Here is a 25,683-nt window from a genome sequence, read left to right on the forward strand (position 1 = left end):
CCAGAAACCTATAGCGATGCCAGTTCATATCCCGACTGCTCTACTTCCTATTCAGCTCCTTGATTGCGGTCTGGGATAACAGTAAATGATAGTTGAAGGCCTTGGGACCCTGCACTACATGGAGACCTGGAAGAGGCTCCTGGATCCTGGCTTTACATTAGCTCAGCTCTGGTCCATGTGGCCATTTGGGGAGTAAACCATCTGTCCCTCCTTTTCTCTGTAAATCTAATCTGTCTTGTTTATAAAAATAATTCTTAAAAAAAAACAACAGGTTGGAGGGTTGGGAGGGCGAGGCAGAGCCCACCCTCAACACACCCTTTCTAAATCTCATCAGGGTGTGGTCTAGGAAAAATGTTGCTTCACGCATGAATACAGTCGGGAATTGGGAAAGTCATGAAAAGTAAGAACTGTATTTTTGATGTGGCTTCAAATAGTCTGTTTCACAACGGTCTCCCTTTTCTCGACTAGGGGTGTAGGACAGAGTACGCATGTGGGCAGTGCGGGAAGCATATGTAAACGCTTAGGAAAGACGTGCTACAATGTAGGCTGTTCCACTGCACCTGTTACCAGCCAGGCCGCTGTCTTAGGGTCCATGCTTACCTAACGTTGACTTGCTCGACTTGCTGGGTATTTAGAACTGCACGAGTTTAGGAGTTTGCGTTCAACCCAGGGTCTAGGCAGCAACGGAAGACTGGAGTCGGGTAGCTAAGGCGTATGGAGTTTGGAGAAGGACTGAGTCCAAACGCCCAAGCACCCAGCAGTGGAAAGGGCCAACTTCCTTAACCCGCTGACAGGAGAAGCAGCATCGTGCTAAAAGTGTTACGTGAGTTAGACATTGTTGTGCATATGTATCAATGTCATATGACTATACATGCCGATTCTTAGGCCCCTGCCTTATACATAAATGAATTTCATAAGTGCTTATTCAACCCAGGCCGGTTTACTCTTCCTTTAAGGCCTATAATAGATCTGCACCCAACAGCAATTAAAAGCCAAAAGAAAAAAAAAAAATAAGTGAACACGTGAGGAAACCCGGCGACGCGGCCTCGGGCACACTGGTTGGAGCCCTCTGCTGCAGGCCCGGGAAGGGGGTCGTGCGGGTCTCCCGTCGGGGGCGGCACGTGGCCGGCCGGGCCGGAGCTTCGCCCCAGTGGGGGAGGGGAGCGGCGTGGGTCCAGGCAGCCAGGACTACGGCGGAGCGGGGCCGACTGCGCAGGCTCGGGGTGGGCGCAACCAACTGTGCGCAGATCGGAGGGTGGAATCCTCCAGGGTCCTCTCTCATGGGATTGCCGAGCGGAGGCCCGCCTTTTTCCCCCCCTAGGCAAGGCCTCAAAGGGTGCCGTCTCTCACGCTGACTATTCTTCCTGTGGAGGTCTGTCACCCTCGTCAGAAGCGGCCTCCTGCTCCGTTCGCGCGCCCCCCTCCGCCGCCGCCGAAGACACTGTGACCGGGTCCCACCTCCCTCGGCGTCCTCCTCCCCTGCCCGGTGTCGCGAGTTGGCGCCGCCGCCGCCACCCCCGCTCCGCGCTCTCGGCCCCGTCGGCCGGGCGGTACCGAGCCCTCCGGGGACCCCTGCGACCTGCGCTTCCCCGCGGCCCGGCACCCTCCACCCCGTCCCCGCTCGAGCCGCGGCGGCCGGAGCCGAGCAGCAGCCATAGCCGGGGCACCCATGGCGTACAGTCAAGGAGGCGGCAAGAAGAAAGTGTGCTATTACTACGATGGTGAGTGGCCGGGTGGCCGGGCAAGGGCTGGGCCGCCGGGCCGGGGGTCGCGCCGGGTGGCCGGGCCGGAGGGGTGCGGAGGAGGAGGAGGAGGAGGAGGAGGGACCGACGCCTGGCCGCGTCTCAACCCGTGGACGAGCCGAGGTCCCCGTGGCGAGCCCCTCGGCCCCGGGCGGGCGTCGGGGGGCACGACCCGCTTGCCTTTTGCTCCTCGTCGGGTCGTGCGGGCCCGCAGCCGCGAGGGTGGGTGGCTGCCCGGGGTGACCGCGCCGGCCTACCCCGCCCGCTGCGCTCTGTCTGGCACCCCACCCGCCGGCCACTCGTGGGCGCGCCGGTTCCTGGGGAGCCCCGAGCCGGCATCCCCCGCACGCGAGCCTCAGCCCCGGGGTACTGGCTGCACACAAAGCCCGGCGGCCGCAGAGCTCCGCCCCTGCAGCCCCCCTCGCGTGCCCGGCGTGCCCGGCTCCCGTCCGGGCCGAGCGCGTTCTCCTGTCCCCGCGCCCGCCTCTGCCCGGACCCCCTCGGCACGGCTCGGGGCCCGGAGGGGAGATCCTTGCAGTGGGAGCCCTCGCCCGGCGTGCGGAGGCCTCAACACTCGTGTTTCGCGTGGGCTCCATCCTCCATCCCTCCCCTTTTGTTCACCCGGTTGTTTGAGCGCCACTTTCTTGGAATTTAAACTGATGGGCTTCCTGCCTCCGTTCCTGTTAGGGTTCTCGAGTTGGCAGTAGGTAGTTGGAGCGCCATTGAGAGACGGAGGGAAGTGTGGAGCTGTTGCTGCCTGGGATGGGACTGGTGGGTCCTGGCTTGCCTCTGTGAGAGGTGGTTACCACCCACTTCTTTGTTGTTGCTCTTTGTTCGATCCGGAAGTAGACCCTGCTTTGGAGGTGGAGAGCACAGGGGCAGCGGCCTTGGGGAGTTTAGGTGATGGGAATGCTGCCGGAGAGAGACTTGGGGAGCAGTGGAGCAGTACTAAGTAATCAGGCAGGCTGGAGCTGGCGACATGGTGAATTGTAAAAGATGATTTCAGCTTAAGGGTTCTGCGATCTGGAATAGACGGTAACGTTAAAAACCTGATGTCTGCATCCCAGGCCAGCCTGAAGTAAAGCAGTCACAGTGGTTTGCAAAGACCTGAGCTAGGTGATGTGTCTTCTTCATACAAGGAAAACTGAAATGAAGCAATGCCAGGCTCAGGGATCTGACAGGTTTATCTGATTTATTGGAAGCAATACAAATGTGAGGAGTCATTTGTCACAGACAGTGTTTTATAAATCACCATATTAGAAAGGTAGAAGTGGTCACAATAAACCTGACTTTAGCTAATGAAAAACTGTGCTATTCCTCTTAGCAGTGATCCATTTTTTTTAAATGCCAGGTTTACAGGAAATTACCACCTGAGTCATTTGTGGGAAATTTAAGTAATAATGCAGGACAAAACTTAAATTGATCCGTAATATCTGGGACAAAATAGAAACAGGTCTCATTTAAAACGCATTCTTTGAAGGTACTGCATATGTGTAAGTTGGTTTGAGATTGTACCATCTTGGCACTGTAGAGATGGTAGTACATTTTCACATGAATTTTTAAATTTGGGTTGTTGGTGAAACCACCCCATTTTCCCTAGAAAACTTAGAAATGCTAAAACCTTGTGTGTTTGTTAGATTTTATTTGAAAGAGAGCGAGCTTCCATCCACTGGTTCATTCAACATGTGAGCACAGTGGCCTGACAGGAAGGATGCCTCTGGATCTCCCCTGTGGGCAGCAGGGGTTCGCATTCTTGGCCCATTCTCTGTTGCTTTTCCCAGACCAGTAGAAGGAAGCTGGGTTGGAAGTGGAGCATCTGGCCAACAATCTCAGGCCTGTGTGGGAAACCATGGACTCAGGTGGCAAATTTACCCATAATACCATAAGTGAGTTTTTAACAATACATTGTTTCCAGTCTAGAGATTGTGTGTGTGTAAGTGAGTGGGGGGGGGCGGGCAGATACAAGCTCAGGGCAAAGGGAATGAATTAACAAGTTGCAGATTGGTGCTCAGGCTCCCACACTTGTCAGTGACAGTTGGCAGTGTGGGCTACAAGGAATAAAGTGCTCTGTAACTTTTTGTCAGCAGGCTTGAAGTGTAGAAGCAGGAGGTACCCTTGGGTAGCGGTTTTCTCAGCAACTGTTTGTTCCTGTGCCCACTTGTGAAAGAGCCTTTGCAGAGAGGGTGGGAGCAGGGTGCAACTGGGGAGAGCTTGGATGTCGGAGTTGGTTGTCGGTACTTTACCTAATGGCTAGCAAGGAGAGAGGTTTAACTGCAGCCTGTCTGTGACTCTGATTTGACTCATTTGAGAAGGGACCCTTACATTATGTTTCCAGTAGTTCTTAATTAAATTCTTGTAATCAGAAAGCCTATTTTGTCAATTTGTGAAATAGCAACACAGAATGCAAATAGAGGAGCTTTGGCCAAAGCGTTTAGATTTTAAGTTATGCAACATAGATTAGGTTGGGAGTGAGTGGAGCCAGTAGCAGGACCTGAGTAGTTAGCTGGCTTGTTAACTGGTTGGAACTTGTTCTTAAAAAGAAAGAAGGAATATCAAAAGGTGTATTTCATTGTTTTTATAAAATGATTTAGCTAGCTATAACGATGAGGTGAAATCTGTAATCATCATTGCTGCCCAGCTTTTTTCTTATCATTTGTACTGCCCTCCTTTTGTCTCTGTCCCTATTGGAATATAAACTTTGTGAGGACAAAGGGTTTAATTTATCTCTGCAGTTTGAAGCGATAAAGTTACAGTGAATAACTAGCTAATTCATATTTTTATAGACAGAACACTGCTGTATAATTTTCTGTGTTCTTTTTCTTTTTAAGATTTATTTATTTTTATTGGAAAGCGGATTTACAGAGAGAAGTAGAATCAAAGGGGAAGATCTTCCGTCTACTGGTCACTCCCGAAGCGACCGCGATGGCCAGAGCTGAGCCAATCTGAAGCCAGGGGCCTCTTCCAGGTCGCTCACTTGGCTCAGGGTCCAAAGGCTTTGGGCCATCCTCTGCTGCTTTCCCAGGCCACAGCAGGGAACTGGATGGGAAGTGGAGCAGCCAGGACATGAAACCAGTGCCAGTATAGGATTCTGGCTCTTAACAGTCTAAGAATTAGCCAGTTGAGCCATCACACTGGCCTCATGGAACAAATGCAAGGGGAGGATTGCCCAGTGCAGCCTTCACAACAGCTCTGTGTTGTTCTTAACCATCGGAGTTAGAGAATATTGGACATTTATCTGTTGCTATAGAAGAAACCAGATTAATACCCCTGTTAGGTACCACTTTCCGTTTGCACCCTGACTTTGATTTCATGTCCGGGGGGAGATTCACATTTAGAACCTAAAGGCTTTTCTTTTTAGTGTAATTCCCACTGCTAATAAAAATCATTTCTTTAATGTAATGGACACGTTAAAGGTTGAAAATTCTTAAAAAGAATCCAGTCGGAATTGGAAAGGGGGTGTGATTTTTTTAGTCAGTGTTGATGACATTGAAACATGGATGAAAACAGAGTCAAAAGGTAAACTCTGAGGATGTAGTATGTCCTGACATCGATCCTCTGTGTTGATGCCAGCCATAACTTACCAAGTCAGTTTTGCTTTTAGGAAAACAAGATAGGTTTTATGTCCCTGTTTAGTGCCACATAGAAGATTATTTAAGGGGTCTTATTTTGGCATTGCCTATTAATCCCTTGCCTGCCACACCAACACCTCATGGGTGCCAGTGAGAGGCTGGCTGCTCCACTTGTGATCCCTCTTCCCGCTGATGCTCCTGGGAAAAGCCTGTTGGGCCTGGACTCCTGCCAGCCGTGTGGGAGACCGAGATGAGCTTCAGCAGTCTGGGTAGTGAACCACCAGAAAGATGAAGTTTCTGTTTGTGTGTGTCTCTGTCTCTCTTTTTCTCTTCCTTTCTCTTTGTAACTCTGCTTTTGAGAATTTTTTCTTTAAACCTGTTATTTAAAAGTCATAATAAGGAAATGATAGTCTACATTAGAGAATAAGAGAAGGGGTGTTTTGGTAGGGTAATCAGAGAAGAATAAGCCAGCCTTGAAAGAGCTCTTCTAGAGACAAGACGAACTGCAAGGGCCAGATAAGTTGAACTTGTTCTACTTAACAAAAAAAGCAAGCAGAGACTGTGGGTTTCTAGGTTAGGTACTATGGAACTAGACTTCCCATAACTTTAAGAAAAGGAAAGAGATTTTTGACTTTTATTTAGAAATTGGAAGGCCATTAAAGGTTTCATAATTGGAGGTATGGTAGAATTAGAGTTGAATGCAAACTGGTGTACACAAATGTATTGGTTGCTGGGTTGGCACTCATGCTCAACTAATGCTCAACCTGAAAGCGCTGGCATCTTATATAGGCGCTGCTTTTTGTCCCAGATGCTCTACTTCCCATTCAGCTTATGGCCTGGGAAAGCAGTGGAAGGTAGCCCGACCCTTGGGACTCTGCACCACATGGCCTGGAGGAAGCTCCTGGCATGGAATTGGCTCATGTTTTACTGTTGCAGCCCTTTGGGGAATGAACCAGTGGAAGGAAGATCATTCTCTGTCCCTCCTTCTTTCTATAAAATGTTCCTTTCCAATAAAAATAAATCCTAAAAGAAAATGTAATGGTTGCATTTTCAGTACAAATGGACACACTTAAGGTGGGTTTTGAGAAATATTACCAAAAGAGTTTGTTGTTGGATTAGAAATGGAGTTGGAGCCGGGGGTTGTTGGTAAGAATAAATGATGGCTCTGAATGTCTGGGCTGAGCAGCTAGGTGGGTGGCAGTACCATTCCCTGAGATTGGAAAGGCGAATCTCAGGCTCAGACTTGTGTTCAGTTCGACTGAAATTGCTGAGAACTTCCTCTGAGTTTGGATCCCAAGGAATAGAGGATGAGCAGAAATGTGAGAAATTCAGTGCTAAAATACTGAAACGGGAGGATGCCGAACATGCATATATAAGGCGGAACTCTTCACTGCTGGGTGCTCAACAGTGACTGAGTGGCAGGCACTGAGCTGGCCCTGATTGACCGATTTAAATTAATGAATTTGAGAAGTCTGAGATGGCCTTGGGGCTGGAGTAAAATCCAGAAAGAAGGTTACTATGAAAGTTTGAAAGTATTTCAAAAGAGGCAGATTGACACATATTAAAACCTGTTAAGTAATCTGGGGGACAAAAAGAATGGCGTAGATTTTCCTTAACCTCCCTCCCTCTGTTTCTGGGGTCTTTTTTGCGGTCAGCTTATATTTAGGGATGAAAGTACATTTCACAGCCCAGAAATCAAAAATGATCTGAATTTGCAAAAGTTTGTGTTTGGGTATTTATAATGTTTAGCTTCCTGTGGATATTCACTCATGTGTATTGTTGATGGTGAGATGCTGCTCAGACTCCAGAATATTTGATATATACACAAACTGTATTCCGTGTATAAAATCTGAAGTCTTGCAGTTTGAAACACATCTAGTTCTAGATATAGAAGAGTGAACTGTTTCTTATAGAGGAGTGAACTGTTTCTAAAAAAATTATGGGTAAATAATTAATTATTTGTTAATTTATATTTGTTTGAAAGATAAAGTGACAGACTTCGATTATTTACAGATTCACTACTGTAAATGAGCCCAACAGCTAGGTCAGGTTCAGATGGAAGCCAGGGTGCAGGAACTGCATCCTTCCTTCCTGCCTGGATGGTGAGGACCCAAATATTCAGGTCGTTGTGCCTTCCATGGTGCATTGGCAGGGAGTTGGAATTGAGTAGGCTGGACTCACATTACCCTCTGCTGTAGGATGCTTAATGGGCTATGTCACTTCACCAACCCTTCCACAGGCATTTCTTTGTATTTTTCAATTTTTAAAAAACACCTTGAGATGATGTTACTGGCTGTTTCTTCGCTGGTAAACCATTAAGTATTTTGATGAAAATCAGGATAACACTTTAAATGCCTGAATTATTTCATTGATTATTTAAATGAGATTAGTGATCTCATTAGATTCTTAAAACTGATAGAAGATACTTTGTCTTGATTAAAATGTAAATGGTGGGTCCTAGTGCCATAGCTTAGCAGCTAAAGTCAGATATCAGATAGCAGCTAAAAGCTGATATCACTTTGAGGAGCAAAAATTAAAAAACAAACACACACAACTTCTCTGAGCAACTAAGTTTACAAATATAAATGTTATTAGTATTGGAGTTATCAGCTTTTAAAGGTTTGTGTGATGTCTTGGTTTTCTTTACTATAAAAGAAGTTTAGAAATAAAACAAATCATTATTTAAAGTATCCAATGAAATTTTGCCTTGGTGGTGAATGCTTTCTGATGTTTGACATACATAAATTTCAGGTTTTTCATGAGGAAACTTCTGTCTCTGTTGTTCAGTTTACGTCTTTTCTCTTTTAGGTGATATTGGAAACTACTATTATGGACAGGGACATCCCATGAAACCTCATAGGATCCGCATGACTCATAACTTGCTGTTAAATTATGGCTTATACAGAAAAATGGAAATATATGTGAGTATAACTGTTGATAAATACCCAGCACCTTGTTAGTAGCTGTTTTCATACTTTCTCTTTGGAGGGCATTCAGCTGGTGGATCTGGAAGAAAACACTCCTTTTGTTTTTTTGTTTTGTTTTGTTTTGTTTTTCATTTCTTTTTTTTCCATAGAAAACCCAGTTTGGGAGCTGTAGCCCCTTTTTATTTTGCTTTGACCATTTTAAAGACAGTTCCCCCTATCTTACGCTTTTATGCTCCTGGAGAGCAACTCCATCTAGCATAGTAAATATTTTTGTTACAGTAATTGTTGATGTGCTTAGGCTGTCGAAATGGATTGGCCTGGGATTAGTAGAGAAAACATTTGTTGGATATATAATATGTGGAACTCTGTTACTGCGAAGCAGAAAGAGACAACAAAATAATACAATTACCTTAAGTGTTTTGTAGATTCAAACAGGTGTAGATAACCAAATACAAGAAGAAACAATTCCTTCCTATGGGGGGGGAGAGGAATAAAGCAACCGACCATGTCAAGTAGTATGTGTAAGTTACTGTTTCTCTGATGTAGAGGTTTAGAGAAGAGAGGTGTCTGAATAGGAATCTGGGTAGAGTGAAGTCCTGTGCATCAGTGAAGTTGAGCTCTTCAGGACAGGGAAGGTTGGTTAGGGTAGGCAACTGAAAGAAGTCATAAACACAGACTTAGAACTTAGAAGGAGTCTCTGACAGGCCTTTCTTTGATGAGGTCTTAGATGTTGAGCAGGATGTTTGAAAATTAAAATTAGTGAAAGTTGGGTTTACAAATGCCTGCTTGACTTTAACAATTCGGTGTATTCCAACAGAATGCAAAGAATGACTAATTCATAGTTGGTATTATGCCTGTTCAATACCTGTGCTTTTGAAGAAAGTTGACTAGCTTTAAGTGATTCTGTTTTCTTAACACACATGTGTACATTTGGAGTAGTTTTGGAATTTGTTCTGTCAACCTAGTTCTGTTGACAACATTATGAGAGAGAATTACATATTTTCATTCATAATCCTAATATAAAACCAGTTGTAATTTTAAATTCTGATGTTTATTGTTTCTTACAGAGGCCCCACAAAGCCACAGCTGAAGAAATGACAAAATACCACAGTGATGAGTACATCAAGTTTCTGCGGTCCATAAGACCAGACAACATGTCGGAGTATAGTAAGCAGATGCAGAGATGTACGTTTCAGTATTTTTTTTTTTAAAGATTTATTATTTTTATTACAAAGTCAGATATACAGAGAGGAGGAGAGACAGAGAGGAAGATCTTCCGTCCAATGATTCACTCCCCAAGTGAGCTGCAACGGGCCGATGCTGCGCCAACCCAAAGCCGGGAACCTGGAACCTCTTCCAGGTCTCCTGATGTGGGTGCAGGGTCCCAATGCATTGGGCCATCCTCGACTGCTTTCCCAGGTCACAAGCAGGGAGCTGGATGGGAAGTGGAGCTGCCGGGATTAGAGCTGGTGCCCATATGGGATCCCGGGGCGTTCAAGGCGAGGACTTTAGCTGCTAGGCCACGCCGCCGGGCCCAGTATTTTTTTTTTTTTAATAATGCCTGCATCATTGAGGTTTTTGTTTATTTTTTTATTGGAAAGTCAGAGAGGAGGAGAGACAGAGGAAGATCTTCTGTCCATTGATTTACTCCCCAAGCAGCCACAAATGGCTTTAGCTGAGCCACGCTGATGCCAGGAATCTCTTCTGGGTCTCCCATGCCAGTGCAGAATCCCAAGGCTTTGGGCCGTCCTTGACTGCTTTCCCAGGCCACAAGCAGGGAGCTGGATGGGAAGTGGAGCCACTGGGTTTAGAACCCGTATGCGATCCTGGCCTATGCGAGGCAAAGACTTTAGCCACCAGGTTACTGCGCCAGGCCCAAGTTTCAGTTTTAAAAGTATATTTTAGTATTGAGCTGTATACGTTAGTATTTTTAGAAGCTAATGGCATTATCCATTATTTTCTGATGGATTTAACAGTGCAAAAGCTACTTAAGGTTATGAACCCATGTGAATCTTACTAATCTGTGAACCTGCTATTTGGGTGGTCTTCTGTCTACTCTGTTTCTTACTCTGGTCGTTTGAGATAACGTGGATATCGGTAGGGAGACCTTACTTCCTTGTTTCAGAAATGAAAATTATGCTTCATTATCCCAGTCCTAAGAGAGAATGCTTTCGTTCTATTTGTGTGCTTTGGTTAACCTGCACTATAATGTATATATTCTGCTTTTCTTATTATTAGAATTTTAGTGAAGCTTTTAATCTCTTTTGTAGTTTAAAAGTAATATATCCTTAAAGATCATAATTGGATTAAAGATAGAATATAAAGTGTCATCTTAAAATATTTGGAACAGTGTTAAGTGTATTTTTTTTTTTTAAAGCTTGTTACTGGAGTTCATTCTCATTAGTGTTTATTGAACCTGTGTGGTGATTATACTGCACCACGAATCGACATCTCACAAATCCATAGCATATACACGGATACATCCTTTGGCTTAATATTGATTATGCTGTAATGTATAGATAGAATCCAAGTTGTAAGTCATAGGTGGATATTGTTATGTTATATGATTGTATTGAAAATCACTTGTGGGGAATAGTTTTTGTGAGAAAAAGTTTTCATTCTTTGTAGAATGTATTGAAATTAATGCAATAAATTCTCCACAGTTAATGTTGGAGAAGATTGCCCTGTGTTTGATGGACTCTTTGAGTTTTGTCAGCTCTCAACTGGTGGCTCAGTTGGTAAGTGCCCTCAGTAAATCAGTTTTTAGTGTTGGTCTGAGCGTGGTATTTCGGTTTTTATTTAAGGCAGAAGTTAACAGAGGCAGTCAGTGTGCTCATAGTGAACTTCAGCTGTGTTTGCTGTGTCTTACATAATAGGTAGAGTGTATACGTGCATGTATTTTTACTTACATTTTCACTTGAAGACTTCTTTTCCCTCTTTGTTGGCTACCAGTATTAATTCTCATTCTATTGATATTATTATTGAATCAGTTATCAACTATCAGGGAATAATTTGAAGAAGAAACTGTTACTGCTCTAAATAGTGATCCTTGTGCTTTCAAATTTTAAGCTTTTTGCTTACTGATGACATACTCATAGCAATTTTCCAGTTATACTAGTGTGTTATAAGTATGCAGAAATTCTGCTGTATTTCTTTCTTAGCTGGAGCTGTGAAGTTAAACCGACAGCAGACGGATATGGCTGTTAACTGGGCTGGAGGATTACATCATGCCAAAAAGTCGGAAGCGTCAGGATTCTGTTATGTTAATGACATTGTGCTTGCCATACTTGAATTGCTCAAGTAAGTTGTTTGTGTTGTTACTTTTCCTGTGGCAAGATGTTTTATTAAAATTGTAAGTCTGGCATTTTTAATATCAAGCAAACGGTAGGTAGGCTGAAATAGAGCTAATGATCTTGGAATTCATTATAAACTAACATAGAAAACAGGAAATTTGTCAATCCTTGGATCATTAAATGTGAATATATAACTATATAAATACTTGAGACTGCCTCTTAGAAATAGTAGGAATTGGTGTTTGGGTGCTGCATGCTGACCATTACCTGTGGCGCCTGCTTTGCTTATCACTGGTTCTAGTCCAGGCTGCTCCTCTTTCCATTCGGCTCCTTGTGTAGGAAAGCTGTAGATTGCCCAAGTGCCAGGGCCTCTGCCTGCCATGTTGGAGAGAGCCTCCTGGCTTTGTCTTGGTCCAGCCCTGCAGTTGTGGCCACTTGAGGAGTTTACCTTTAGATGAAAGATATTTCTCTCTCTCTCAAATTCTGCTGACTTTGAAATAAATAAATAAAACTTTATTAAATATAAATATGTGTGTACATTGTACAAACACAACTGTAGTAGAAATAGCTTAACAGATTAGATTTGAGTTGTAGTTTCAACTAGTGAAAAAGGACAAAACCTTGAAGATTATGTTGTAAGCATTTTTGTAACTTTCCACTTGCAGGCACATTTTGAAACCAGTATTAAAGGAAATGTGTTTGCCTGTTGAGTGAGCCTAGCTAACTGCCTACCTTTCTTATCTGAGCAGGGCTTTGTTTTTAATCAATCGACATAAATGTAAACCTAAATTTCTGAGTTGAATGTTTAAGCATTATCCTTCTGTATTTGAAATCGCCTTCAAACCTTAAAGGCACTTATGATTTGGAGATTTGCAAAGATATATTTTCTGCCAGTCTCAATATTAAAAAACTTTTCTGTATAACTAACTTCATGTACACTTTCCACAGAAGCTAATTTTTCAGTCACTTAAAACTTGGTATTGACTCCTCAAATGTATAGTAACTGAGGGATGTCAGTGTAAATTATGTTAACTTACTGAGAACCAAGGAAAATCATTTGAAATCGTTTGCTTTTTTGTTGTTGTTGTTTAAGTTTTATTTATTTTTATTTGAAAGGCAGATTTAAAGAGAGGAGAGACACAGAGATCCTGTAACTGCTGGTTTTCTCCCCAGATGGCCGCAGTACTACAACTGAGCTGATCTAAAGCCTGGAGACAAGCCTCCCCCAGTTCTGTTATGTGGGTGTGGGGTTTTGGGGGCTCTGACCCTCCTCCGCTGCTTTCTTGGGTCAGAAGCAGGGAGCTGAATAGGAAGTGCAGTAGCCAAAAGCATGAACCTGTGCCATGTGGGATGCTGAAACAGCAGGTAGAGAGTTAGTATGCTGGGTCACTTTGGCAACCCCTGCTCTGTATTTTTATTGATGTTGATTCTAGTTTCTTCAATTCTTTGAGCAAAGTTTTAGCACATTCCTTTGACTGTAAACATAATTGAATTGATTTTGTGAAAAGCAATTCAAACTAATATGCAGCCTTTTTGTTTTATTAACCTTGTGAAGAAATTTCTTTGCAATGAGATTCACTGTTGTAAATTTCCTACTGTTTGAATGTTGCTTCCTATAATGAGTTGAGAGTAAGTACTATTTTGGGTACTTAATCTGGAAATGTTAGCCTATGTTTTACAAGTTTAGGGTAGCTGTGAAATATTACCTAGTAAGCAGGATACATTAACGTGTAATACAATAGCAAAGTATGTGTCACTTTAAGAAGGTGATATTTGAAGTACACGTCTTCTTTTTTGTGATTTTTTGCATGGATGTTCATGGTTAATGATACGTCAAGATGCAGTGGTTCAGGTGGCTTCAAAATACATTCATGGCGTAACTGCCATAGTGGGATTTGTAGTACATTAAGCATCAGAATGAACTTCTAGGAGAGTTCCACGTGTTGTCTAGTACTAGAAATTAGAACTTGAGCTTCATATAATTGTCACAACATGAAATACTCTTTTTTTCATGATTTAAAAAATTAAAATACCTGCTAATGCATACTGCAAAATAGGAAATGCTGACTTCAGTGCTTTGGACCCTTACCTACATGGAGTTCTGGCTTCTGACTGAGGCTTGACCTCACGCTGATGGAGACACTTGGGGAATGAGCTAGTGGATATCTCTTTATTTAAACTTTGTCGGAGGGATGTGTTTGGTAAGGCAGTGATACACAGAGAGAAAGACACAGAGAGAAATATGTTCATCTGCTGGCTCTCTCCACACCTGCAGTGGCTGGGACTGAGCCATGCTGAAGCTTGGAGCTGGCAGCTTCGTTTTTTGCCTTGTGAGTTCAGGGGCCCAAGCACTCAGGCCATCTTCTACTGCTTTCCCAGGCCATTAGCAAGGAACTCAGAAGTGGGGCAGCTGGAATTCTAACCAGGGTCAATATGAGATACCTGCATCTCAAATGGCTTAACTCACTATACCCTTCTGTCTTTCTGCCCTTTAAGAAGATGAAGTAAGTAGTTGAAAAATAAATTTAAAACTTAGGGTGTGCATTAGGGTTTAGCTTGTTGAGCTTCATCTTAGTAATCCTACATCTAACACAGAAATGCTTGAAATCAAGTTCCACCTCCGCTTCCAACCCAGCTTCTTGCAAATGCACGTGGGAGGCAGCAGGTGATGAACCAACTATTTGGGTACTGGCCAACACGAATGGAGTTTCAGGCATTTATGGAAACAAACTGCTAGATGGAAAAATTTTCTCTGTATATCTGCTATTCAAATAAATGAGTCTTTGAAAGTCAGAATTACAGAGAGGGAGGGAAAGACATAGAGATTTTCTATCCTTTGGTTCACTCCTCCAAACAGCTGAGACAGGCCTAGACCAGAATGAAGCCAAGAGCGAGGAACTCCATCTTAGAGTCCCTGGTGTGGGTATAGGGTCCCAAGTATTTGGACCATCTAGTAGGGAGCTAGATCAGAATTAGGTCAACCAGGACTTGAACCAACACAGCACCAATGTCAACAAGTGGTAGTGTAACCTGCCTGTCACAGAATGCCAGACCACTAATTAAAAAGAAAAATACTGGAGACTTACTAAGAGGTTTTTATAAGCAATCATGAGTATAGTGTGGTCTTCAGTTAAAATATTAAAATGTGCTTGCGTGTTTGATGCATGAAAAATAGGACAACCTTCACAAAGAAAATAGATTTTCTCCTTTTTTTCTCCCAGAGGAAATTTTATAATTTAAGACTGAAACTATCAGGTGATTTCTTAGGCTGGACGTAAAATTAGAAAGAAATTACACATTCTGGAATATAAAAACTCAATAGGCTGCTTTGTGGTTTTATTTTCAGGTATCATCAGAGGGTCTTATATATTGATATAGATATTCATCATGGGGACGGTGTGGAAGAAGCCTTTTATACTACAGACCGTGTAATGACAGTGTCCTTCCATAAGTACGGAGAGTATTTTCCTGGTACTGGAGACTTGAGGGTAAGACCAAATCCCATTTTGAATGAATATGAGATTAGCAAGAGGTTTATAACCTGTATTTATTTTTTTTTAAATGTGGTATATTTTAATTTCTTATTTATTTATTTTTGACAGTCTTGACATAATTAGGGTAAAAAGGTTCAAGCACTTCAGAAAGATGGGCAAGACAATTAGTTCCATATTGTTTCCTTCATCTATCTGAGGTAAAGGGGAAATTTAGGGAGAAGCCCCACCCAGTTTCCCTCCCACCCCAGGTCCCAGATGTGGGGCATGCTCCAAGGGTCTTGCTTAAGTGATTTTGATAGTTGAGCAGTTACGAATTGCTGCCACTCTCACCACTCCAAGCACGATGCGGTCATTGGAGAATCCACTGATTGACATAGTCCATCATAGTCTCCGTTTGCCCAGTATTTTCATTGCCAACGTATAGCTGAGGTGGTTGATTGACTTGTTCTGTCCTCTGTCTTTTGATGGTTAGGGTTCTGAGTCCGGAAGCTCGATTGGGGGGATCCCCAAAGAAACTTTGTCTGAGGTGTTCCCAGACCAGATTCTTGTGTGTACTAGCAAGAACAGGGCCCGGCACAGTCCATCGCCCCAATCAGCTGGTGGTTGCAATTGCTGGGTTGGTTCTGTTTTCAGCCCCGACTTCCACTGGAACCAGTGGGTATTAGCAGTCCAGCCTGGTTCTGCCCAGCACATACTCGGCCCTCACATCAACCAGTGGGAGCAGCAGCCTAGTCAGAGCAACCCACAATAAACCCCACCAGGCCCGCCCCGTACCCTGGTTTGCCAGTATGTGTAGCAGAAGACCAGTCTGTCCCCCATCCCATTTGGCTCTTGTACTTGTCAATGGGTATTAAAGCTTAGTTCCATCTAACCAACTCAACCATCCAGCCCTCACGGATGTTGTTGAGTGCCTCTCTGTCTAGCCACCCCAGCCCCCATCCTAGTTTTCATGCCCTCCCGGGGGAGTGGTAACCCAAGAGGGGGGAACCTACTATTTCCCTCCCGGGTCTCTCTCAATCCTGGTTGATGCACTCTTCAGGTGGTTCTGTGATTTGACTTGACAGAATTAGCCCCCAGTGCCAGCTTGTGCCATCTGATGCTGTGGCTAAGCCCTAACAACCCTCACCCACTCTAATTGTAGATTGCACCAGTAGGAATAATCAGCCCAGCCTGGTTTTTCCCTGATCTGGTCCACATGAGGTGCACAGGTTATAACCTGTATTTAAACCAGCATTTTTCCTGAATTGTTAAGTTTGAAGCATGTATGAAGAATTAAAACACTTAATGTATTCTGTCATCCGCTAGGCTTTTGCTGACTGTAATTTAAGACATTTTTTTTTCAAGGAGTTGGCATTAAGGTCTAGCCAGTGAAAACATAAGACTGGTATGGGGGCTGGTTTGAGTCCTGGTTGCTCCACTTCTGTTCCAGCTCTCTACCAAAAACTGTGTAAAAAGAGGAACATGCACTATTGTTCCCGTTTCAATCTGTAAGAGAAGTTCAAGGCTGGGGCTTGTTATTTAGATTTAAAAAATGTTTTAACTGACATATAAAAATTGTGCATATTTAGTGGGTGCCATGTGATGGTTCTGTTCATAAACGATCTGCCCAATGTTCATCTTAAAAGTACTGTGGCAGCTAAATAGTCAGGTTTTCTTGTGAAGCGTTTCTTACCTTCTGTTTATGTATTTCAGGACATTGGTGCTGGAAAAGGCAAATACTATGCTGTCAATTTTCCAATGAGAGATGGCATAGATGATGAGTCTTACGGCCAGATATTTAAACCTGTAAGTTGTGTTATCAGATTTAAGCTGGGTTTTTTAAATGCTATTAGAGATACTAATTTGTTGTCTTATGTGCAGATCATCTCAAAAGTAATGGAGATGTATCAGCCTAGTGCTGTAGTATTGCAGTGTGGGGCCGACTCATTATCTGGCGACAGACTAGGATGCTTCAATTTAACAGTCAAAGGTAAGCAGCTTTAATAAGGCTGTCATTTCCAGGTGGATGACTTTTCTTCTCAGGGACTTGCCATTAAAGTGTGGTTCCTCCCCACATCCCCTGCTCATTAGCAGTGAACTGTGTGCTTTGTTTGTCATGGCTCACCGTCTTTTAAATGTACTTCCTGTATGACGAGCAGTGTGCCTCTTTTGTCAGACTGTATGTTCGTGAGTAGCTATTTGAGGCTGGTTGCAGTCCCAACTATGACAGCTGTTTTCAGGTTTTTTGCTGGTTCTTTTGGCATTTACGATTCTGCACACAATAATAATGTACCTTGTTACTTAAGAAGATTCTGTTGTCTCCAATATACACTCCACTTGCTGTACTTGTATTTTCAAAAAACAGTTTAGGTTGTGTATTCAGTGTTTAGGCTAACAACTCATTTCACTTGGGCAGTTTCCCTTCTAAATTTTTTCCTTTGTTTTTTTACTTAGTTTTCTCTTTACTCATTGCTAAATTTCCAAAATCTGACATCTCCATATATTCAGTTACATCAAATATCTGTCAGTTTCACTTTTTTTCTTTATTCTCTTTAGATTTTATTTATTTGTCAGTTACGGAAGAGAGAGATTTCATCTGAGGGTTCACTCCACAAATGGTCACAGCAGCCAGGGCTGAGCCAGTCTAAAACCAGGAGCCAGAAACTTCATCCAGGTCTGCCTCATGGGTGACGGGACCCAAGCACTTGGGCCGTCTGTTGCTGCTTTCCCAGAGCCATTAGCAGGGAGCTAGATGAGAAGAGTAGCAGCCAGGACACAAATTGGTGCCCATGTGGGATGAAGTATTTGGTGCAGTGGGTAAGTCACTGCTTGGGACATCTGTATCCCAAGTCAGTACCTGGGTTTGGGTCCCAGATCATTTTTTAATTCGAGCTTCCTGTTAGTGCATGTCCCGGGAGGCGGCAGGGGACAATGAATAATGGAACTCACGGACTTGGGTCTCCAGGCTGTGGCTCAGCCCCGACGGTATGGGTATTGGAGGAATCGACCAGGAAGAACAAGGATCTCTGTCTTGTCTGTCATTCTTAACAAATCAATTAAAACAAAACTTCTGTGATTGTTGTTAATCTAACCATTGTATGATTTCTTCTGTTCAGTGTTTGGGTGAACCAAACTAAAGTAATTTACTCTTTCTTGGTAGATCAACAGTAGTCATAGCGGTTTCATGTTGTTGAATACTTTAAGTTGCATATTTGCCTCAAAATAGATACTAAAAGTGATATAACTACGAGGCTTTTAAAATATATGTGAACTGTTAGTTTTTTCAGTTTAAGTCAGGATTCTTGGGTGGTTTTTTTTTTTTTTTCTTTTTAAACTACATTGTGTTTCTACTGTCTAGATAGCATTTCAGTTATGAAGCGTGTAGAAGGACAGTTGCAGCTTACGAATAACTTTCTCCACTGCTGGCTGCTGTTTGCATTTCTCAGATGTGCTGAGTAGTTATGTCTTATCTACGTACTTGGTGTCTTCAGTTACCTTCTTGCTGTTATGTCTCTTTGTTTATTTTTATGGATTTTATAAATGTCTTTTTTTTTAAGATTTATTTATTTTTATTATAAAGTCAGATATACAGAAAGGAGAGACAGAGAGGAAGATCTTCTGTCCGATGATTCACTCCCCAAGTGAGCACAGCGGCCGGTGCTGCGCCGATCCGAAGCCGGGAACCTGGAACCTCTTCCTGGTCTCCCACATGGGTGCAGGGTCCCAAATCTTTGGGCCGTCCTCAACTGCTTTCCCAGGCCACAAGCAGGGAGCTGGATGGGAAGCGGAATTGCCGGGATTAGAACCGGCGCCCATATGGGATCCCGGGGCTTTCAAGGCGAGGACTTTAGCTGCTAGGCCACACCACCAGGCCCATAAATGCCTTTAAGACATTCTTTTATAGTTATTTTTGTCAGGTTTGAGGATGAAACAAAAGTAAATGTATGTGTGGGTGTGTGCTAGCAACTTACTTGGAAGTCAGTTAATTTTTTATGTGTTCTTAAAGATTTGTTTATTTTTATTAGGCAGATTTACAGAGAGAAGGAGAGACAAAGATCTTCCATCTGTTCCCTTTTTTCCCCTCCGCACATTGCTGCAACAGCCAGAGCTGAGCGGATCCAAAGCCAGGAGCCTTTCCCAAGTCTCCCACTGGGTGCTGGGTCCCACGGTTGTAGGCTTTCCCAGGCCACAAGCAGATAGCTGGATAGGGTATGGTACAGCCAGAACATGAACCATATGGAATGCCTGAGCTTGCAGGCAGAGGACTAACCAATTGAGCCATCATGCTGAGCCAGTTTTTTTATATTTTCACTCTTTCTTTAAAAGTATCAAATAGCTTTTGTCTGTTATAAGAAGCAAATGTGTCTAGTAGCAGTAATAACAATTGGACTGTGTCATTCAAAAACATTTTTGAATATTGAAAATGCTCACAGGAATACAAACACAGAGAACAAATAATTGATTTTCATTAACTCACATTTCAAAGTGAGTATTGTCTGGGTTTGGCTGAATTTTTTCTTGATACTTTTGCTTTTTTTTTTTTTTTGGACAGGCATGCATTTCTTTTATAATTGAGGAACTTGCTTGCTTTCTTTCAAGATTATATAATATGTATAAATAGCCCAAGAAAATTGCTCACAATTTATAAATGACTGCTGAGGTGTGGCTCCAAAGGGAATATGTGTTTTCAGTTAGGTTTATAATCTTGGATAAAATAATCAATTTAATTAATACAATCATTCAAACATAACCTAGCCTTTAACTCTGTGTAATATGTAATTATTCTGGATATGCCTTGCCTGTAAGTGAAAATGATAAAAATGTATTGTGTGTAATATTTCATTCATCCAAATTGTTTTTCCATGTAAACTCACATGAATATCTTCTGATAATATTTTAATCTTAGTAGTTGCATGTTTTACTTTTTTTTATCAAATATTTGCTAAAATGATACATGTAAGACATAACTAATGACGTTTTGGACTAAAGGTTTATTGAATTTTTGTTTCCAAATTGTCTAGAAAACCTAATTTGGTAGAGTAAAATTTTGAATTTATTAGTTTTGAGAATTTCACTTTGCAAACTTGATAGCATGCAGATTTTCTGTTAACCCAAATTTTATCTGTCTTAGGTCATGCTAAATGTGTAGAAGTTGTTAAAACTTTTAACCTGCCATTACTGATGCTTGGGGGAGGAGGATACACCATCCGCAATGTGGCTCGCTGTTGGACATATGAGACCGCAGTGGCTTTGGACTGTGAAATCCCCAATGGTGAGTGTCCTTCCTGTGTGACCTGGATTGTATGGGTTGCTGCTGTTCAGAAGTGGATGGGTACTTGTATGATTTAAAAGAAAATTACTTCATACTTTGCTTAAAACCCTTTCTTTGGAAATATGACGTCTGATTTTGTATGTGAATTTGGGTGGGTACTTAGCACTTCATATATATTTTTTTGTCTTTGTTTTTGATAGAATTGCCATATAATGATTACTTTGAGTATTTTGGGCCAGACTTCAAGCTGCATATTAGCCCTTCCAACATGACTAACCAGAATACTCCGGAGTACATGGAAAAGATAAAGTAAGAAATTGAGTTACTTTATAACCATCTCATCTTGACAGTGTCTTAGAAGGGAGGGTTTCACTAGAGGACCAAGGAAAGTAGATCCAAGCTTTATTCGCTGCAGGAAGTTCATGGACAGTGGAACTCAAAGAACAGTATGTTTTAGTGTAAAGAAAAAAAATGAAATCCAAGCCTGTGAGAAATTCATGAAAAATATCTTTGGATTTCAATAAATTTTTATACCAAAATAAATTTCTCTTTTGACCCCATTTTACCTCTGGGTTGTGAAGTGCCTTCGTATTCCCTTAGTCTTTTAGGGGAATTTTTATCTCCATTAATAGAATGTAATCTACCAGGCTTGGGTTTTTTGTCTTTTACCATAGACTCGCTGTGCTTATGAGTCGCTGAAATGGAGGATAAAATATAATACTGATTTCTAAATTGTAAAGATGCAGTGAAGTTTGTACATGTAAACTATCACTGCTCAGTAAATCTTAACTAGGAAAAGGATGAAATTTTTTGCTTAATGTTTTATCTTTCATCTTTGAGGAACATCAGATAAGCTGGATTTTGCCTGTTCCCTGTGCTTGTGTGTTTAGACAGCGTTTATTTGAGAATCTTCGCATGTTACCTCACGCACCTGGTGTCCAGATGCAGGCTATTCCAGAGGATGCGGTCCATGAAGACAGCGGCGAAGAAGACGGAGAAGATCCAGACAAGAGAATTTCTAGTGAGTTTATGCCTTGATCTGTGTTCCGTTACATTTTCCTAAATCATTAAAATGATACTTAAAAGTTTTACTGGTCCTGAAACAAGTACCATTATTACTTTGCCCATTTTTAATTTTTTTTAATCCCCCCAGTCTGATTTGAGTGTTCAGTTTCAGTTTATATTACTAAATGTGTATGACTGAAAATTTCCAGAAAGTCACCACCTAAATATAGTCAATTATAAATAGCAAAACATGCCATTTACCCAAAGTAGAATGGGTTAAATAATATGCACTTGCTATTTGGTTTTACAGCCCTACCTTATTTGTGCTGAAATTTGAATGGTTTGTGTTTGGATGATGCAGATGACTAACATCTCTTATTATTGGCACTACTGGTGGGGTTTTTGTTTGTTTGTTTGTTTTGTTTTTTGTTTTGTTTTTCGTAACAACCTTAAAGTAGGTTACTTTTCAGGTATAGATGTATTATTTCCACATGCCAAATTCTTTGTTTTTTTTTTTTAAAAAAGAAATCCCTAAATACTTATCATCTCCACATTTCATTTTGGGCTGTTTATAAACCAAAGCTTATTTTTCAATGTTGAGACAAACCATTCGTTTTGTTCTAATCTTTAAAAAGTCTGTACTTTTAAATGTGGTGACTGATTAGTGCATTTATATGAGTATTCTGTAATGATTTTAAAGCTTGTAACTTTTGTTAAAATTTTATGTATGTATCAGTCCGAGCATCAGACAAGCGGATAGCTTGTGATGAAGAATTCTCCGATTCTGAGGATGAAGGGGAAGGAGGTCGCAGAAATGTGGCCGATCATAAGAAAGGAGCGAAAAAAGCTAGGATGGAGGAAGACAAAAAAGAGACAGAGGACAAGAAAGCAGGTCAGATTTATTTTTTGGCAAATGTCTTTGTGGGTGTTTTTTTGTTGGTTTTCTTTTTTTTGACATTGAGATCTACATTGAAGCACTGAAATTTTTATGAGCTCTTAAAGCTAACTATACAAACACTAGAGGTGGGTGTGCTGGGTAAACATTCCTTCATATAAAGTTTAACTTATAGTTTTCTTTGAAATCTTTCCAAGTCATTACTCATTTGATTTTATAATGTAAGAAACTTTATTATGTTGTCTTGAAGATATACGCGAAAGTAGTTTACTTACAAGAGTGTTAAGTGTGCCAAGAGAGAGGACAAGTTATACTTTCATTTGTTAATCCGGGAGAGAGCTGAAATTCTCAGATAATGTTTGCATCTAGTGCCGTTCTTTGACTCGGGGATCCATTCCTCAACAGGCTACCGTTCTTGTGTCATTTTGTAAACTGAGCTTTCCAGAGGGCTGTCGGGCTGGCTTCCAGGTGCTCCTGTGTGCCCATGGGCATCCTGAAATTCTGGTCATAGTAGAGTCGAGAGTAACAGAGAAAGAGGGAGAGACTCCTTCCTTCTGTGCTCTGCTTTACGCAGGCTGAAGCCAGGGGCACCTTCGGGGTCTCCCCCATGGGGGCAGAGGCCCACGTGCTTGGTCAGTCTTAACGCTGACTTTCTAAAGTCGCGTCTTTGCTTTCTCTTACTTGCAAGTGAGAAAGTACTAAGATGCTTAGCATTCATTACTCTTTTAGCTAAAAGTGGGTTTATTGTTAGCTTAATAGCATAGTCTGAGTTCATCTTACAGTAGTTCTTTAGTACTTTATTTGCTGATTTTTTAAAACTCTGCTTCTTTATTTGATTATTAGGCCTCGTGATTCTTAAAATTCTCAGTGTATAGAAAACAGAAAGCCTGTTTTTTTTTTTTTATCTGTGGGTCAGAATCTGTGGGACCATTCCTTTTTTAATGCTTCCCTTCCCCGTTTCCTTAAAAACATCAGGTATACAGAAAGGAGGAGAGACAGAGGTTCACTCCCCAGGTGGCCACAATGGCCAGAGCCTTGCACATCTGAAGCCCGAAGCCCCTTCCAGGTCTCCCACGCGGGTGCAGGGTCCCAAGGCTTTGGGCCGCCCTCCACTGCTTTCCCAGGCCACAAGCAGGGAGCTGGATGGGAAGTGAGGCTGCCGGGACTAGAACCGGCGCCCATATGGGATCCCAGTGCACGAAGTGCAAGGACTTCAGCCACTAGGCTACTGCTGCGGCCTCCCTGCTCCCATTTCATTTTAATACTTTCAGTTTAGGTTTACATGATTAAAATTGAACCAAAGCCACAACAGTGCCATAGTATTCATATTGTCCTGTCAACATTAGTGTTTGTTTATAGATTAGACTAGACCCTTGGAGGCAGGCATTGTTGAGTAAGCTAAGCTACTTCTTGGAATGCCTACATCCTGGATCCGAGTGCCTACCCTTCACCTTCCTTCTGGGACGGTGATAAGGGAGCAGATGGTTCTTCCACAGTGCTTGAATCCCTGGCATACCTGGGGAAGGAGAGTTCCTGGTTCCTGGCCCAGACAGAGCTCGTAGGGACATTTTATCAGCAGATGGAGTAGCTTTCTGCCTCTCTGTCCCTGTCCTTCCACCACCCCCACCCCACTCTCTCTGTCTTTAAAGTAAATAAGTCTTTAATAATAAAACAAACAAAAAGGCACAATGAAATGAAACAAAACCCAGGGGTGCCCGCATTCGAGCTCCGCCTCTGGCTCGGTCAGTCTGCTTGTTCTCGTATGGCTCCAGCCTTTGGCCTGCCAATTTCTTCTTGCCTAAAAGTCCTTTTAAGTTGGGATATTTCTTTTTTCTCTACTCAGAATGATTTATTTCTCCTGTTTAATTCACCAAAAATGTATTCGCTGTTCAGGACATGCCACGGCGCTGCCTCTGTTAATAGTCGCTGTCGTGACTAAGAGAACCAAAGGTGCAGAGGGGCGCTTAGAGCGAGGCTTAGCTTCTGTCATTTAGTGTAATATCTAAAACAAAACTTGCTTCTTGAATTACATTTTAAAATGGGTTTTAATCTTCTCCTAATCTTTGTTTTAGATGTTAAGGAGGAAGATAAAGCAAAGGACAACAGTGTTGAAAAGACAGATACCAAAGGGTAAATAATACTCCTTAAAGTAATTTATTATTATTATTATTTAAAAAATCCATTTTCTTGGAGTGTGTGTTTTTATTGGTATCTGTACTAAGAAGATTGAACTGAACCTGATAACAGTTGTGTGAGATCCTCCAAACACCGTCTGTATTAGTGTGTGAGACCCGTGCCGTGTTGACTGTTGGTTTATATGTTTTCTGTTTACTGCTTGTCTGTTAATTAAGTAGTTTTCATTAAAAACGAGAATTACTTGTGTAACTAAACAGAAATCAGTTTGAAACTTTCACTTTTACATGTGCACTCATGGTTTTCATGGTGCTTTATTTCTGTATTTAATCTTTTAGTGTTATGCAATAGGTAAACAAACATTGAACTACTAAATTCTGAGTAAAAATATAATTCAGGATTTTACTGTAAGAAAGCGTGTACATATGTGGTCACATAATTTCTGCGAACTTTGCAGGACAGCTTGAGATAGATTATAAACTACTGAAGAGATTATAGCAGTGGTGAATCTCAAAATAACTAAAGTTTTGTTAATGAGTGTGTTTCTTGGCAAACCTGCAGGACTGAATCAGTATTATTGGGCAGTGCATTCAAACCAAGATTGTGCCATTTTTAATATTCACCTTGCCTCTTAACAGAGCCAAGTCGGAACAGCTCAACAACCCTTGAATTTGAAAGTCTCATTTACTTCAAGAAACCATTTAAAAAGTGAGAAAATATTGGGAGGAAAATTGTTTTCTTTTTGAGGACCTCTGGCTCCGTTTTATACTACTTTAGCATGGACTGTATTTATTTTCAAAATAGCTTTTTTGTTTTTGTTCTTGGCGAGTTTTATTGTGAATTTTTCTAATTATGAAGCAGAATTTCTTTTCTCCACCATGCTCTATGTAATAGTATTTAAAACTGATGTGTTATTATGTCAACATGATCTATTAAAGAAGTCATTGGCCTTTCTGAGCTAATTTTTCCATCTTTTATAATTACCTTTATTAAAAAATTGTACTTGGATTGTCTGTGGCCTGTTTGTTATAACACGAAATCTTATTTTAGGAGATAGTGATACCAAAAATAGTAATTAGAGCTTGAAAGATTGTTGCTTCAGGAACAACAATTAACCACTTGCCTTCTAGGTTAGCCAGTCAGTGTCAGTGAAGATGTGTATGGAATTAATGCAAGCTGAGCTAACGAGTCACAGGAATTATCCTTGAGCCGAAACATTGACCACTAAAAATTGGGTGTGGAAATGTTCAAATGAAAGGAAAAATCTATAATCAGTCAAGGAAATTTGCATGCATGGTGAGCTTAGGTCTTTCTTGGCACCCTCACCAAATACCGAAGTGGGAAGTAAGTACCCACCAAAGGATGGACTGACAA

General features: G+C 41.9%; 1 protein-coding gene across 1 annotated transcript; it reads left to right on the forward strand.

Moving 5' to 3' along the window:
* The first annotated feature begins 1,464 nt into the window (after positions 1 to 1,464).
* HDAC2 (histone deacetylase 2) lies at positions 1,465 to 25,317 on the forward strand. The gene is made up of 14 exons (XM_058656771.1): positions 1,465 to 1,721; positions 8,120 to 8,232; positions 9,306 to 9,423; positions 10,902 to 10,976; positions 11,400 to 11,538; positions 14,878 to 15,019; positions 16,718 to 16,810; positions 16,886 to 16,994; positions 20,136 to 20,276; positions 20,477 to 20,585; positions 21,167 to 21,297; positions 22,018 to 22,173; positions 24,249 to 24,306; positions 24,948 to 25,317. The coding sequence occupies exons 1-14, from the start codon at positions 1,670 to 1,672 to the stop codon at positions 24,976 to 24,978; spliced, it is 1,467 nt and encodes a 488-aa protein (XP_058512754.1). The 5' UTR covers positions 1,465 to 1,669; the 3' UTR covers positions 24,979 to 25,317.
* Positions 25,318 to 25,683: the final 366 nt, after the last annotated feature.

Source organism: Ochotona princeps, chromosome 1 (assembly GCF_030435755.1).
Source record: "Ochotona princeps isolate mOchPri1 chromosome 1, mOchPri1.hap1, whole genome shotgun sequence".
Lineage (NCBI taxonomy): Eukaryota > Metazoa > Chordata > Mammalia > Lagomorpha > Ochotonidae > Ochotona > Ochotona princeps.